Source organism: Nomascus leucogenys, chromosome 24 (genome assembly GCF_006542625.1).
Source record: "Nomascus leucogenys isolate Asia chromosome 24, Asia_NLE_v1, whole genome shotgun sequence".
NCBI lineage: Eukaryota > Metazoa > Chordata > Mammalia > Primates > Hylobatidae > Nomascus > Nomascus leucogenys.
The window spans coordinates 16087639-16103613 of NC_044404.1; the positions used below are offsets into that span (position 1 = coordinate 16087639).

The window sequence follows — 15975 nt, forward strand, 5'->3', positions numbered from 1 at the left end:
TGCGATTTTGGCTCACTGTAACCTCCGCCTCTGAAGTTCAAGCAATTCTCCTGCCTCAGCCTACTGAGTAGCTGGGATTATAGGCATGCACCACTAGGCCTGGCTAATTTTATATTTTTAGTAGAGATAGAGTTTCTCCATGTTGGTCAGGCTGGTTTTGAACTCCCTACCTCAGGTGATCCACCTGCCTTGGCCTCCCAAAGTGCTAGGATTACAGGTGTGGGCCACCGAGCGCAGCCCGTCATTTTTTTTTTTTTGAGATGGAGTCTTTCTCTGTCCCCCAGGCTGGAGTGCAGTGGCGTGATCTCGGCTCACTGCAAGCTCCGCCTCCCAGGTTCACGCCATTCTCCTGCCTCAGCCTCCCGAGTAGCTGGGACTACAGGCACCCGCCACCATGCCTGGCCAATTTTTTGTATTTTTAGTAGAGACGGGGTTTCACTGTGTTAGCCAGGATGGTCTCGATCTCCTGACCTCGTGATCCGCCCGCCCCGGCCTCCCAAAGTGCTGGGATTACAGGCTTAAGCCACTGCGCCCAGCCCCAAGTCATTTTATTATAACTTTTTTATTTCAGATTATAAAAGCAATACCTGACAGGACTTGGTGGCTCACTTCTATAATCCCAGCACTTTGGGAGGCTGAGGCTGGAGGATCGCTTGAGACCAGGAGTTTCAGACCAGCCTGGGCAATATGGTCAGACACCATAAAAGAGTCTGACCATAAAAGAGTCAGACACTCTTTTAAAAAAGACAAAAACTTAGGGGGCCGCACCCAGTGGCTCACACCTGTAATCCCTGCACTTTGGGAAGCTGAGGCAGGTGGATCACAAGGTCAGGAGATTGAGACTGTCCTGGCCAACACGGCGAAACCCCATCTCTACTAAAGATACAAAAATCAGCTGGGTGTGGTGGTGTGCGCCTGTAGTCCCAGCTACTTAGGAGGCTGAGGCAGGAGAATCCCTTGAACCCGGGAGGCAGAGATTGCAGTAAGCCAAGACTGCGCCTCTGTACTCCAGCCTGGGTGACAGAGTGAGACTTGGTCTCAAAAAAAAACAAAAAAAAAGCCGGGTGTGGTGGCGTGGGCCTGTGGTCCCAGCTACACAGGAGGCTAAGGCTGGAGGATTGCTTAAGCCCAGGAGGTTGAGGCTGCAGTAAGGTGATCACACCACTGCACTCCAGCCTGGGAAACAGAGCAACCTGATCTCAAAGAATAATAAAATAAAAGTAATACCTGTTAACCAAAGAAAAATTTAGAAAATATAGAGGAATAAATTTTTTTTTTGACAAAAGAGTCTTACTCTTTTGCCCAGGCTGGAGTGCAGTAGCTCGATCATGGCTCACTGCAGCTTCTGCCTCCCAGGTTCAAGTGATTCTCCTGCCTCAGCCTCCCAAGTAGCTGTGATCACAGGTGGCCACCACCATGCCCGGCTAATTTTTATTTTTTTTTTGAGATGGAGTCTTACTCTGTTGCCCAGGATGGAGTGCAGTGGCTCGATCTCAGCTCACAGCAACCTCCGCCTCCCGGGTTCAAGCAATTCTCCTGCCTCCGCCTCCTTAGTAGCTGAGACTACAGGAACTCACCACCAAGCCCAACTAATTTTTGGTATTTTTAGTAGAGATGGGGTTTCACCGTGTTAGCCAGGATGGTCTCCGTCTCCTGACCTCGTGATCCGCTCATCTCGGCCTCCCAAAGTGCTGGGATTACAGGTGTGAGCCACCGCGCCAGGCACTTGTGTATTTTTTTTTTTTTTTTTTTTGAGACGGAGTCTTACTCTGTCCCCCAGGCTGGAGTGCAGTGGCGCGATCTCGGCTCACTGCAAGCTCCGCCTCCCGGGGTTCACGCCATTCTCCTGCCTCAGCCTCCCGAGTAGCTGGGACTACAGGCGCCCGCCAACACGCCCGGCTAATTTTTTTTTTGTATTTTTAGTAGAGACGGGGTTTCACCCTGTTAGCCAGGATGGTCTCGATCTCCTGACCTCGTGATCCGCCCGCCTCGGCCTCCCAAAGTGCTGGGATTACAGGCTTGAGCCACCGCGCCCGGCCTTTTTTTTTTTTTTGAGATGGAGTCTTGCTCTGTGACCCAGGCTGGAGTGCAGTGGCATGATCTCAGCTCACTGCAACCTCTGCCTCCCGAGTTCAAGTGATTCTCCTGCCTAAGCCTCCCAAGTAGCTAGGATTAGAGGTACACGCCACCATGCCTAGCTAATTTTTTTTTTTTTTTTTGGAGACAGAGTCTTGCTCTGTTGCCCAGGCTGTAGTGCAGTGGTGTGATCTTGGCTCACTGCCACTTCTGCCTCCTGGGTTCACACAGTTCTCCTGCCTCAGCCCCCTGAGTAGCTGGGATTACAGGTGTGAATCACTGCGCCCAGCCTTAATTTTTGTATTCTTATTAGAGACGGGGTTTCCCCATATTGGCCAGGCTGGTCTCAAACTCTTGACCTTGTGTTCTATCCACCTTCGCCTCCCAAAGTGTTGGGATTACAGGCGTGAGCCACTGTGCCCGGCCCTAATTTTTGTATTTTTAGTAGAGACGGGGTTTCACCATGTTGGCCAGGCTGGTCTCAAACTCCTGACCTCAGGTGATCCACTGGCCTCAGCCCCCCAAAGTGCGGGTAATCCAGGCATGCGCCACTGCTCCCAGCCAGGAATAAAATTTTTTTTTAAAATTCTAATTCTACCACATAGGCATTAACCATGATTAACATTTGCAAATATCTTTCCAGTCTATTTTCCACTCAATTACACAAATATTGGTAAACTGTATTAGTAATTATTAGTATTAAGTATATTGCCAGTATTTCCTCATGGGGGAAAAATGTTACTTTTAGCAACTTTCCAGGAATAAACAATGGTAGAAACTTAAGAACTGATTTAAAAATATATCAGCCAGTATATTCATTTCTGAAAAACTAAAAATAACATGAAATAAATTATTTAGCTTTCTTGGAGGGTTGAACAGTAAAGTACTGTATGAAGTCTTTTTTTTTTTTAAACGGAGTCCACTCTGTCGCCCAGGCTGGAGTGCAGAGGTTCAATCTTGGCTCACTGTAACTTCTTCCTCCCAGGTTCAAGTGATTCTCCTGCCTCAGACTCCTGAGTAGCTGGGATTACAGGCGCATGCCACCATGCCCAGCTAATTTTTGTATTTTTAGTAGAGACAGGGTTTCACTATGTTGGCCAGGCTAGTCTCGAACTCCTGACCTCAGGTGATCCACCTGTCTCGGCCTCTCAGAGTGCTGGGGTTATAGGTGTGAGCCAACCGTGCCTGGCTCTGTTATGAAGTATTAGCTTGCTTAAAGAATGGATCTAGGCTGGGTGCAGTGGTTCACACCTATAACCCCAGCACTTTGGGAGGCCAAGGCTGGCAGATCCCTTGAGTTCGGGAGTTCAAGATCAGCCTGGGCAATATGGAGATGCCTCTACAAAAAAATACCAAAAACAATTAACTGGGCCTGGTGGTGTGCGCCTGTAGACTCTGCTACTAGGTGGGAGGATGGCTTGAGCCTGGGAGGCGGAGGTTGCAGTGAGCTAAGATTGCACCACTATACTCCAGCAACAGAGGGAGACCCTGTCTCAAAAAAAAAAAAAAAAAAAAAGAACTAGAGGACTAGCTAGCTAATATTTTCAATTTTTTGGAGTTCTGATTATTTATTTATTTAGAGACGGAGTTTTGCTCTTGTTGCCCAGGCTGGAGTGCAATGGCGCGATCTTGGCTCACTGCTGAGATCAAACACCCTTTGATAATATTACAGTGGTGCTGTGTTTTATTTCCTGTTATTTTGGGGAAAAAACTCGGTTCTTTTTTTTTTTTTTTTTTTTTTTTTTTTTGTTGAGATGGAGTCTCGCTCTGTTGCCCAGGCTGGAGTGCAGTGGCGCGATCTTGGCTCACTGCAGGCTCTGCCCCCTGGGGTTCACGCCATTCTCCTGCCTCATCCTCCTGCGTAGCTGGGACTACAGGCGCCCGCCACCTCGCCCGGCTAATTTTTTTTGTATTTTTTAATAGAGACGGGGTTTCACCGAGTTAGCCAGGATGGTCTCGATCTCCTGACCTCGTGATCCGCCCGTCTCGGCCTCCCAAAGTGCTGGGATTACAGACACGAGTCACTGTGCCTGGCCAGTTAATATAATTTTATGATGCCTTTAAGAAGAAATGCGCAGGTGGATCTCCTGTGGTCAGGAGTTCCAGACCAGCCTGGCCAACATGGTGAAATCCTGTGTCTACTAAAAATACAAAAATTAGCTGGGCGTGGTGGTGTGCACCTTAGTCCTAGCTACTAGGGAGTCTGAAGTGGGAGGATCGTGTGAACCTGGGAGGTGGAGGTTGCAGTGAGCTGAGATGGCACCATTGTACTCCAGCCTAGGCGACAGAGCAAGAAAAAAGAAAAAAAGAAGAAATACTTTTTTAAATATTTTATATATATTTTATATATATTTTATTTTATTTTGATATTTTGGGCTGGGTGCAGTGGCTCACACTTGCAATCCCAGCACTTTGGAAGACCTAGGCAGGTGGATCACTTGAGGTCAGTGTTTCGAGATCAGCCTGGCCAACATGGTGAAACCCCATCTCTACCAAAAACACAAAAATTAGCCAGGCGTGGTAGCAGGCACCTGTAGTCCCAGCTACTCAGGAGGCTGAAGCACAAGAATCTCTTGAACCTGGAAGGCCGAGATTGTAGTGAGCTGAGATCGTGCCACTGCACTCTAGCCTGGGCAGCAGAGAAGACTGTCTCAAAATAAAAAAAGAAGAAATGCATATATACATATATATTTTCTTTTCTTTTCTTTTTTTTTTGAGACAGAGTCTCGCTCTGTTGCCCAGGCTGGAGTGCATTGGCGTAATCTGGGCTCACTGCAACCTCCACTTCCCAGGTTCAAGTGATTCTCCTGCCTCAGCCTCCCGAGTAGCTGGGACTACAGGTGCATACCACCATGCCCGGCTAATTTTTTGTATTTTTAGTAGAGATGGGTTTTCATTGTGTTAGCCAGGATGGTCTTGATCTCCTGACCTTATGATCGGCCTCCCAAAGTGCTGGGATTACAGGCGTGAGCCACCAGGCCCGCCAAAATGCTTATATTTTAAGTGCATGTTTTCTCCTGAAACAGCTTAATTTTAATAGCTTGGACGTGACTTGTAACCAAATTCTTGTGAAAATCTGATAACTATCCTGTCCTGTTTAAATGGAGATATTATTTTACTACTCTACTGGCTGGGTTAGCATTCAAAGCCTGAGTTGGAGGCTCAGACACTTTTTCCATCTGAGCTTTCATTACGCATGACTGAACTCTTTGAGCATGTCTAGCATGCTAAATACAGCAGCTCCTCACAGTGTGAAAATAAAACCTGATTAAAAACAAATCTATTTTAATTCCACTTTGCAAATGGCTCTGCTTTAATGTCAGCTTTCTGAATTATCTTTAATAATCAAATGAGGAAATTCACTTCGCCATCAGTTTATCATAGATAAATCACAACCTACTTTTTGATCTTTTTCTGTGAGCATCAATTATTGTTAAATAAAAAAAATCAGAGAATAACAGAGTCGGTTGCCTTTCTATTGAAAACATAACAAAGATACATGCTTTAAATAAGTTCTGCCCCTGTAAAGCTTTGTAACAGGAATACAAATGGAGAAAAGCTTTTCTGGTGTTTTTTGATGCACTGTCAGCAAAAATGAAAAGCACTGAGAAAATCAAAAACAATTTGGGGCTGAGCAAAGGGCATGTACTTATCAGTTTTGTTATTAAGAGCTTTTGCAATAGAAACAGTCAACCAAAAAAAAAAAAAAAAGCAAGAAACTTCATACTTGACATGCAATCACTGTATCTTGATTTGACTACAGGACCTGGCTATAATGATGAAAATGGGTTTTTTTTGTTTTTTTTTTTTGAGACTGAGTCTCACTCTATTGTCCAGGCTGGAGTGCAGTGGCACGATCTCGGCTCACTGTAACCTCTGCCTCCCGGGTTCAAGTGATTCTCCTGCCTCAGCCTCTCGAGTAGCTGGGATTACAGGTGAGCACCACCATGCCAGGCTAATTTTTGTATTTTTAGTAGAGGCCAGGTTTCACCATGTTGGCCAGGCTGGTCTTGATCCCTTGGCCTTAGGTGATCCGTCCATCTCAGCCTCCCAAAGTGCTGGGATTATAGGCATGAGCCACCGCACCCGGTGGCTTTTTTTTTATCATGATTTTAACAGAAGCCTGCATTCAAGGCGAGACATGCCCTTTATTTCTCTAATTGCAAGACACTTTTCTGAATCCTCTTGTCAGTTGCACCTTTTAATACAATTGAGGTGACACTGTTCTTCATGGTGACTGTGTTCTTTATGGTGACATTGGTCTTTCCCAAGAGGTTTTAGCTAATTCAGAGTGTATCAGATTTTACATCAGATTTTAAAATGTGCTTCAAACTTGGGTGCTTGTATTCAAATTCATGCTTCATAGAAAAATGCATATCAGTTCAACAGTTGACTAACTGCAGCCACATTCACAGTACTGAATAGTTCATGAGTTTAGGTAGTAGGGTGCTAGCTTGACTTTCCTTATGTGATAATTGTGACAGAGAAATGGCCAGATGTAAATAGCCAATTTTACTTTTTTTTTTCTTTAAGAGAGGGGTTTCTCCTATGTTGCTGAGGTTGGAGTGCTGGGGCTTTTCCAGGCACAATCATAGTGCACTACAGGTTGGAACTCCTGGACTCAGATGATGCTTCTGGCTTGGCCTCTCTAGTAGCTGAGACTACAAAGAAACAATTCAGTTATGCATAGGTGACCTGAGATATTAGTGTCACTGGTTATGGTGACAATATTTTCTAATTCAAATAGTGTCGTTTGTAAGTTGGTTTGTATTTAAGGAGATAATCCATGAGACCAAGTATTTAAAATTGGGCGGGCTGGTGGTTCATGCCTGTAATACCAGTATTTTGGAAGGCTGAGGTGGGCAGATCACCAGGTCAAGAAATCGAGACCATCCTGGACAGCATGGTGAAACCCCGCCTCTACTAAAAGTAAAAAAATTACCTGGGCGTGGTGGTTCGCACCTGTAGTCCCAGCTACTCGGGAGGCTGAGACAGGAGAATCGCTTTAACCTGGGAGGCTGAGGTTGCAGTAAGCCGAGATGGTACCACTTCACTCCAGCCTGGTGACAGAGCGAGACTGCGTCTCCAAAAAAAAAAAAAAAAAAAAAAAAAAAAATTCTGGCTTGCACCTGAAGCAGCACGCCTCTGGTATTTCTGTGTATTTTTATTATAAATAATTTTATTTTTCTCTCGATATAGTTATCTTTATATTATGGGTTTTCCTTGAATTTCTGTAAATTGGCCTTTAATATAAAAGTTCAACTGGCCGGGCATGGTGGCTCACACCTGTGATCCCAGCACTTTGGGAGGCCAAGGTGGGCGGATCACCTGAGGTCAGGAGTTCGAGACCAGCCTGGCCAACATGGTGAAACCCCGTCTTTACTAAAAATACAAAAAGCTAGCCTGGCGTGGTGGTGCGCACCTGTAATTCCAGCTACTCGGAAGGCTGACGCAGGAGAATCACTTGAACCTGGGAGGCGGAGGTTGCAGTGAGCTGAGACAGCGCCACTGCACCCCAGCTTGGCTAACAAGAGCAAAACCTGGTCTCAAAAAAAAAAAAGGCTGGGCGTGGTGGCTCAAGCCTGTAATCCCAGCACTTTGGGAGGCTGAGGCCGGTGGATTACCTGAGGTTGCGAGTTCGAGGCCAGCCTGACCAACACAGAGAACCTCTGTCTCTACTAAAAATACAAAAATTAGCCGGGCATGGTGGCACATGCCTGTAATCCCAGCTACTCAGGAGGCTGAGGCAGGAGAATCGCTTGAACCCAGGAGACAGGTTGAAGTAAGCCGAGAACACGCCATTGTACTCCAGCCTGGGCAACAAAAGCAAAACTCCGTCTCAAAGGAAAAAAAAAAAGAAAAGTTCAACTGTAGGTTTCAAAAGCTCTTAGGCCTGGAAAGGCCAGAGGTCTAATTCCTTTCTCTGTTTAAATATTAAATTATGGTCTGAGGGGAACAATATTGGATTCCTGTCTCATTTCCGTTTTATTCCTTGTATACCATAGCTATCAGCAAGGATATCTTGCAAACGGTTTCCCAAGATCCTATATAAAAAAGTTGCTTAGGCCAGGTGCAGTGACTCCCGCCTGTACTCCCAACACTTTAAGAGGCCGAGGCGGGCAGATCACTTGAGGTCAGGAGTGCAAGACCAGCCTGACCTACATGGTGAAACCCTGTGTCTAATAAAAATACAAAAGTTAGCCAGGTGTGGTTGCGGGTGCTTGTAATCCCAGTCACTTGGGAGGCTGAGGCAGGAGAATCGCTTGAACCTGGGAGGCGGAGGTTGCAGTTAGCAGAGACTGTGCCACTGCACTCCAGCAGCCTGGGCTACAGAGCAAGACTCCGTATTAAAAAAAAAAAGTTGCTTTATGTTACAAGCCAGTGACTCTTGGATGGGATGCGTTTCTGAAGCAGTTACTGTTCAGCAGGGCGGTGAGAAAGGCACCCTTTTTCTGATCGTTTTTCCAAGCAGGCCGGGATCTAAGTGCCCGGAAACGCCAGGCGCTGGCCGCCGGGTGAGCGGAGGACGAAGGGGTCCTGGCTTCTAGGGGACAGGCCTTGGCAGCCGCTTTGACCCGTAGCCCTGTGGAAACCAATTGCATTTCTCTTCATATCTTCCACCAGACCGGGGCCTGGGGTTGCCGCCGGAGGGACTAAAGACCGCCCCTGCCTCCTCAGCCGCCCCTTGCCCGGCGCGGGAACCCGACCCAGAGCCCGCCAGGCAGCGGGACTCCACTAGCAGCTGCACGCCTGCGCACCGGGGCCGAGCGCGCGAGCGTTCCTTCCCCGCCTGTAGTTCCTCACTTCTTCGCCCGGCCCGCGCGCCTGCGCGCCGGCTGGGAGGAAATCAGCTTCTTCGCCTTGGCGGGCGGGAGGACGCGCGCGCGCCCGCGGCGAGGGGGAGGCAGTGCGGCGGCGGGAGGCGGGCGGCGCGCTCCGGTGGGAAGCGTCCGGCTGCCACAGCGCCAGCTCCGTCGTAGTCGCTGCCGCCCGTGTCCCGCTCGCCCCTCCTCCCGCTCCCCCGCCCGCCCCTGCCCGGGCGCATGCGCTGCCGGAGCGCGAGGGTCGGCTTCGGGTGTGTGGTGGCGGCAGAGCGGAGCTGCGAGGCCCGAGAGTCAGAACCTGGGGGAGAGGGATGGTCTCTGCACGGGGGGGAGCCGGAGGAGCCGCCGCCGCTGCCGACGCCACCGCCGCAGCCGCCGCCGCCGCCGCCCCGGCACCCGCCTCCCGGCGCTGACGGTCTCGTACGAAGCCGGCGAGGGGGAGCCAACAGCGGCGGTCGCCGGCACGCCGCCCAGCATGGTCCGGGAAACCAGGCATCTCTGGGTGGGCAACTTACCCGAGAACGTGCGGGAAGAGAAGATCATCGAGCATTTCAAACGGTGAGTGACACGAGGCCCGCGGCCGCGCTCGCTCCTCGGGCGCCGCTTCCCGCCCCGGCCCGTTGCCGTCCCCTCCTGGAGCGCGGAGCTGGTGAGGAGGACCCCGGCCCGGGCCCACGGGCGCTGCGGGACCTCGTCAGCCGCTCGGCCGACCGCTTCGCGGCGTTGGGCCTCCGGTGTCGGCGGTGCGGGCGGCCAAGCCGCGCCGCCTTCGAAGAGCCCGCGGGGCCCCGGCGGCCGCGTCCCTGACAAGGGAGGTGGCCGAGGCTCGGCCTCCACGCAGCTGGCGCCCCGGGGCTGCCCTCGCGTCAGCCCGGGAGCCGGTGGGAGACGCGCTGGGCGGCGGGGTCGCGTCCTTGCGCGCAGTGCCCGGCCCGGAGCAGCCCGGCCCCGAGCCCGCCCGACAGCCGGGTCCGGCGCCGCCACTCCGAGCCGCTCTGCCGGCGCTCGGCAATGTCTGACTTCGGGAGGGTTCCGTGCGAAGGGAAAGGCGGTGCGAAAACAGAAGTCGCAGTAGGTACTGTGGGCTCCTCGCGGACCCGGAGAGACCACCTAGGACCTCTCCGGAGGATTTGCACCCTTGAAACTCACTGGGAATGGCAAACATTTCTCGTTTTTGCGGGGCTGGGTGGAGAGTGGTGTGAAATAAGTTGGTGCGCCCGTTTGGGCTCCTTCGTCCCCGGCGGAGGAGACCGCGGGCTCTGACAGGAGGTTGCCAGCCCCGGCGCCCGTAGCCTCGGGTCGCACTCCCCGGCCGCCCGAAGACCCTGGTGTCCCCCACCCCTGAATTCCCAAATCAAACGGTAAAACATTCCAAACCTTTTACGATAAGAAGATGTAGCTTAAAAAAAAAACCCTCCCCTGAATATTTTTGTGAATTATAAGAATAAATGTTGTCGTTGATACATCTTATTGAGTAGCATGCAGCGCGTTTTCTTTGTGAAATGCCTGTGTACCGTAACGGATAGGCCTCCGCATAAAACACTTATTAAAATGACGATTGGCTTGGACTTGGTGCAAATTCAGAGAGACCATAGCAAATCTGTGATTGTCCTCGAAAATGACAGTTTATTCCAATATTTAAGACCCTGGAAGGTTTCAAGTTTGGCTTTTAATTTCCCTTACTATGTAGTGAGTGAAGGAAATTATGGAGCGTCCTCATTAATGAGTCACCATGGGAAAAATAGATTGCGTCGCTTGCTTTGAGCCGCTTGGATAAGGAAATGGAAGCAGCGGCGGCGGAGCTCCTGTCTTTTAAATGGAGGATCATTGATTGTGTTGGTGGTTGCTGTTACTGGGGCATTAAACCCTCGCCGCTGGAGCGCGCGTCTGCGCGTGTCCGCGTGTGAAAAGGAGCCGGGAATCGTGGGGCCATTCATAACCTGCTCGAGCTGTCCTCGGCAGGCTGGGGGGAGGTGCGCGCTTCCAGGGACTCTCCCGGTGTTTACTACGTCGTGCCTGAGAAACCAGGCGGGGGCGGGGGGAGGCAGGGAGCAAAAATTCACCTCTGTGCCCTAGGATGAAGGGGAGACCACGGGCTGGATTGGGAAGCAGATGGGAACTTTCTCTTCCTGGCGCTGCTCCACCCCTTACCCGCCCCCCACCTCCTGCCTTCTTCCCGAGTATCGTCAGTGTTTTGATGGAAAAATCATTTAGGTGTAGATTATTGGAGTGGAAAAACCACTTAGATGTGCTCACTTTAATCCCCTGTGGACTTTCTCTGTAGGTCTCTGCCTGGGAAATTCGTATGCACCGATGTGCAAGCACGTGCATTGCAGCATTCGCTCGCTCCTCAGTGTTATGTGCCCAGACGTGTCATTTCTCATTATGCAGATTCCAGAGACATTGCATGCCTATGGCTGGGAGTTTGGCCCCTCTGCAAGATGAGGGGGCAGAGAGAAGAAAGAGGAAATCGTCCCAGGCAGCTTTGGAAGGGTTCTTAGCGGACGGTGCTGCGGTCTGGCTTGTGTGAATGACTTTCTAAAATGGCGGCCAGGACCCACTTTATGTGGGAATCAGCAGAGCCGATCTCAGAATGCACGGAGGGAGGAGGGGGCGGAGGATTCGAGCTGCCTTGGAAAGCGGCAGTCTGGAGGAACATTACTGTATGAAAAACAGCTTAGCTGGCAGTTTGCTCACGACTGCATTCAGAGGAGTATCTTACCTATTGCAGAGTAAAGGCGGATGCTACTGATAAAAGCAGGTTATTTTAAAACTAAGCAGATCACGTGTCCCTGAAATCCTTTTATTTTAAAGGTTTTTTTTTCCATTTTTTAAACAAATCTATTTAGTTCTTTAAATAGACAGTACATTTTTATGGGTTCAAAGCATGTGAAAGGTATACAGAGAAAAATCTCCACCCCTGACCCTGGAATTGCCAGTTTCCACACTTCCTCCCCTCACCCCCCAAAATCCAGGTAATGTCTATTTCTGGTTTCTTGTTTATCTTTATGCATGTACAAGAAATGCTCCTGCTGATCCAGCTGTGGAGCTAAATGGACCTTGTTTGGAGGAACTCAAGGCCTTTTATCCTAATTATGGGATATATTTTGTAAAATGTGTGATTGCTACTAGGAGTAAAAATGAAATCTGAGTAATTTAAGTGAAAGGAATAAAAAGGTAGTTGTACCAGAATGATGGCTCTGCAAGAAAATGAAATGGTATTCACTTCTGATGTCTTGTAGAAATCAGAATGAGAAAAACCATGCAATACCTATATTAAAACTGAACTTTAAGTGCCTCCTCTTACCCTTTTCCCTAGCTGATTACATTAATAACTGTTTTACAGGATTAAGAGTTGTACACTGGGAATACATTATATAACACGTTTTCAAGATGAATGTTCTCTTAACAGTGATTAGGCTTTTGTAGTAAGTGTTTGGATTTTACAAAAAGATTAAATCAGACAGCTTTGGGGACAGCTTAGAGACATTTTAACAAAAAAGAGGTCAGTCAATTATTTAAAAAATTTTTAAATTTACTTTCTGATTAGTTGTTTTGTTTGTTTGTTTGTTTTTAAATGGACAGTAGATTGAGGGGCGGATGGTGATTTGGCTTTTTCCTCCCCAGTGCCAAAGAAAGACCAAATCCTTAAAACATAATCAGAACATTTACAAAAATTGGCTTTTCTTTTCTTGCAATAATAATAAATCTGTTGTTATTTTTACAGTTTTCAGTTTGCAGATTTAAAAAAATTAAATGAGAACTATTTCTGAATCGGGTTTTAGTTAACAAAGATTCATTACAGGGGCACAATAGAGAAAGTCCTTTCCTTTGTATGTTAGCTGGGTTGAAGGGGGAAGGGAGGAGTTATACAACAATTGGTTCCTGTCTTTTAGTTATGAGAGGGAGAGAGGTGTGTGCAAAGGCGACTCCTTGAATTAGAATGAGCAAATGAATAAAACCCTTAAAATATTTAAAATCTTTATCTTTTCAGATTTTAAGTTGCGAATTTACGTTCTTCCCATCCATCTCCAGTTTTAGAGACTAGGTTAAAGATTATGCGGAGGTAAAGTGAGGTAGCCCCTCGTGTAAAAATACTGTTAAAGAGGCTCGGTGCGGTGGCTCACGCCTGTAATCCTAGCACTTTGGGAGGCCGAGGCGGGTGGGTTAACGAAGTCAAGGGTTCAAGACCAGCCTGGTGAACATGGTAAAACCCTGTCTACTAAAATACAAAAAATTAGCCGGGCGTGGTGGTGTGCACCTGTAGTCCCAGCTACTTGGGAGGCTGAGGCAGGGGAATCGCTTGAACCCAGGAGGCGGAGGTTTCAGTGAGCTGAGATGGTGCCACTGCACTCCAGCCTGGGGGACAGAGCAAGACTCTGTCTCGGGGGGGAAAAAAAAAAGAATGAGACCCATTTAAAAATGTAATTTGTTTTTGCTGATTTTAAATGTTTGATCACAGTGGTTTTCCTGAGTTAAATAGATGGAATAGTTATTACATTTTATGTATATTCAGATTTGTTTATCTCTGGGACACAATATAAAATAATTGAATTTCCTTGTCCTGACTACTAGGGATATTTTTAGACTTAAACAAATTTGACTCACTGTAGCCTGTGTCATTGTTACATCGCTTCTTCATTTGAGACCAGAAGTTTCTATGAAACCACTTCTTGTCTATGGCCATATCACTCATACCATCCCCATCCCATCCATGAAACCACCTCTGCTTTTGAATATTCTGATTTTCAGTATCTATTTTCATGATAGGCTTTTGCACATTTTAAAAATAAAACAAAAAATTCAGAGTTATCTTGAAACATTAAAAATTACACAGAATAGTTATATAAAGCAATACAGAATAATACAGAAAAATTACACAGAATTATTATACAAAATAACAAAAAATAATAAAATGGATTTTATTTCCCGAAAGGAACGCCCCTGGCAGATTGGAGGAAAATATAGCGCTCACTGCCAGGAAGAATGATAGTGTTTCGCTTGTGTAGAGGGCACCTTTTTCTAACTACCTTTGTTGTAGACTTGTGATTGCTGGGATTGTGTTGTGTGGTGTGCTTATGAAGAGGTTTCAGTCTTTATTTATGGGACATTTTAAATCCTGTGAACACTAATCCTATGAGAAAATTTATGTAGGAGGTTTTTCAAAATAGTCTTTCAAGTTTCCCTTCCCCCTAGTTTGAAATTTTACTGAAATTTTTAAAAAATTTAAAATATTCCATGAAAACCAGCATATCTAATTAGAGACTATATATTTCTTTGCTTTTATTAATTGACTGACTGACTGACTGAGACAGAGTCACCCAAGATGGATCACAGCTCAATGCAGCCTTGACCTCCCAGGAACAAGCGATCCTCCCACCTCAGCCTCCAAAGTAGCTAGAACCACAGGCATGTGCCACCACACCTGACTCATTTTTTGTAGAGACGGAAAGTCTCCCTATGTTGCCTAGCCCTGGTCTTGAACTCCTGGGCTCAAGTGATCCTCCCACCTTGGCCTCCCGGAGTGCTGGGATTATAGACATGAGCCAGCTTGCCCAGCCTTTGCTTTTATTTTTATTTTCATTACTTTTTTATTTTTATTTTTATTCATTTTTTTGAGATGGAGTCTCACTGTGTTGCCCAGGCTAGAGTGCAGTGGCAGGATCTTGGCTCACTGCAACCTCCTCCTGGGTTCAAGCACTTCCTGTGCCACAGCCTCCTGAGTAGCTGGGACTACAGGCCCGTGCCACCATGCCTGGCTAATTTATGTATTTTTAGTAGAGACAGGGTTTCACCGTGTTGGCCAGGCTAGTCTCGAACTCCTGACCTCAGGTGACCCACCTGCCTTAGCCTCCCAGAGTGCTGGGATTACAGGTGTGAGCCACCGTGCTGGCCTATTTTTATTTTTATTTTTCGAGGTGGAGTCTCGCTCTGTCACCCAGGCTGGAGTGCAGTGGCTTGATCTCAGCTCACTGCAACCTCCTCCTCCCGGTTCAAGTGATTCTCCTGCCTCAGCCTCCATAATAGCTGGGATTGCAGGCGCACGCCACCACATCTGGCTAATTTTTGTATTTTTTTTTTTTTTTTTTTTTTTTTTTTTTTTTTTTGAGACGGAGTCTCACTCTGTCACCCAGGCTGGGCTGGAGTGCAATGGCATGGTCTCAGCTCACTGCAACCTCTGCCTTCCTGGTTCAAGTGATTCTCCCACCATAGCCTCCCAAGTAGCTGGGATTACAGGCACTTGCCACCACACCCGGCTAATTTTTGTATTTTTAGTAGAGACGGGATTTCACTGTGTAGGCCAGGCTGGTCTCACTTCTGATCTTGTGATTTGCCCACCTCGGCCTCCCAAAGTGCTGGGCTTACAAGCATGAGCCACTGCGCCTGGCCTAATTTTTGTATTTTTATTAGAGTTGGAGTTTCACCATGTTGGCCAGGCTGGTCTCGAACTCCTGACCTCAAGTGATCTGCCTGCCTCTGCCTCCCAAAGTGCTGGGATTACAGGCGCCAGCCACCATGCCCGGCCTGCTTGCTTTTATTTTTAAAACATTTTTAGTGTTAGTTTGAGCTGTAGTTAACCGTCCACAGTATTTAGAGTAAATAATGTAGTCTGAAAATACTTTGAGTGTATATATTCATTAAATTGGGCTCCTGAATTGTGTTATTAGATGATTTGAAATAAGTGCTGTTTAGCCCCTTGAAACACATATATTAGCCTGCTGAACAAGGAGACTAAATAGAGTACGTTTATCTGTAGTTAAATTAATAATCTTTTTTACTATTTGGTTTAAAATTTTCTTTAAACTTACTATTTTTACTTGCCTTACAGCTACACATATTTTGAATGAAAATAGTGTACTCCTCTGTGGAAACCAATTAGAATGTTAATCATTTTATTACAAAGCATGTCATTTTTTTTGTTTTGTTTTTGAGACGGAGTTTTGCTCCTGTTGCCCAGGCTGGAGTGCAATGGTGCGATCTCGGCTAACCGTGACCTCTGCCTCCCAGGTTCAAGCAATTCTCCTGCCTCAGCCTCCCAAGTAGCTGGGATTACAGGCATGCACCACCATGCCCA

The 15975-nt window shown here is 47.5% G+C and overlaps 1 protein-coding gene across 2 annotated transcripts in view; it reads left to right on the forward strand.

The window, feature by feature from the left end:
• Positions 1-9035: 9035 nt before the first annotated feature.
• The window catches only part of SPEN (spen family transcriptional repressor), a 92007-nt gene continuing 85067 nt past the window's right edge, over positions 9036-15975 (forward strand). The window contains exon 1 of one of the 2 annotated variants that reach the window (XM_030805882.1): positions 9036-9458. In XM_030805882.1, coding sequence (XP_030661742.1) covers positions 9376-9458 — 83 coding nt within the window. In that variant the 5' untranslated portion in view covers positions 9036-9375. The remainder of the gene's footprint in view (positions 9459-15975) is intronic. The other variant, XM_030805883.1, reaches the window with a different exon arrangement.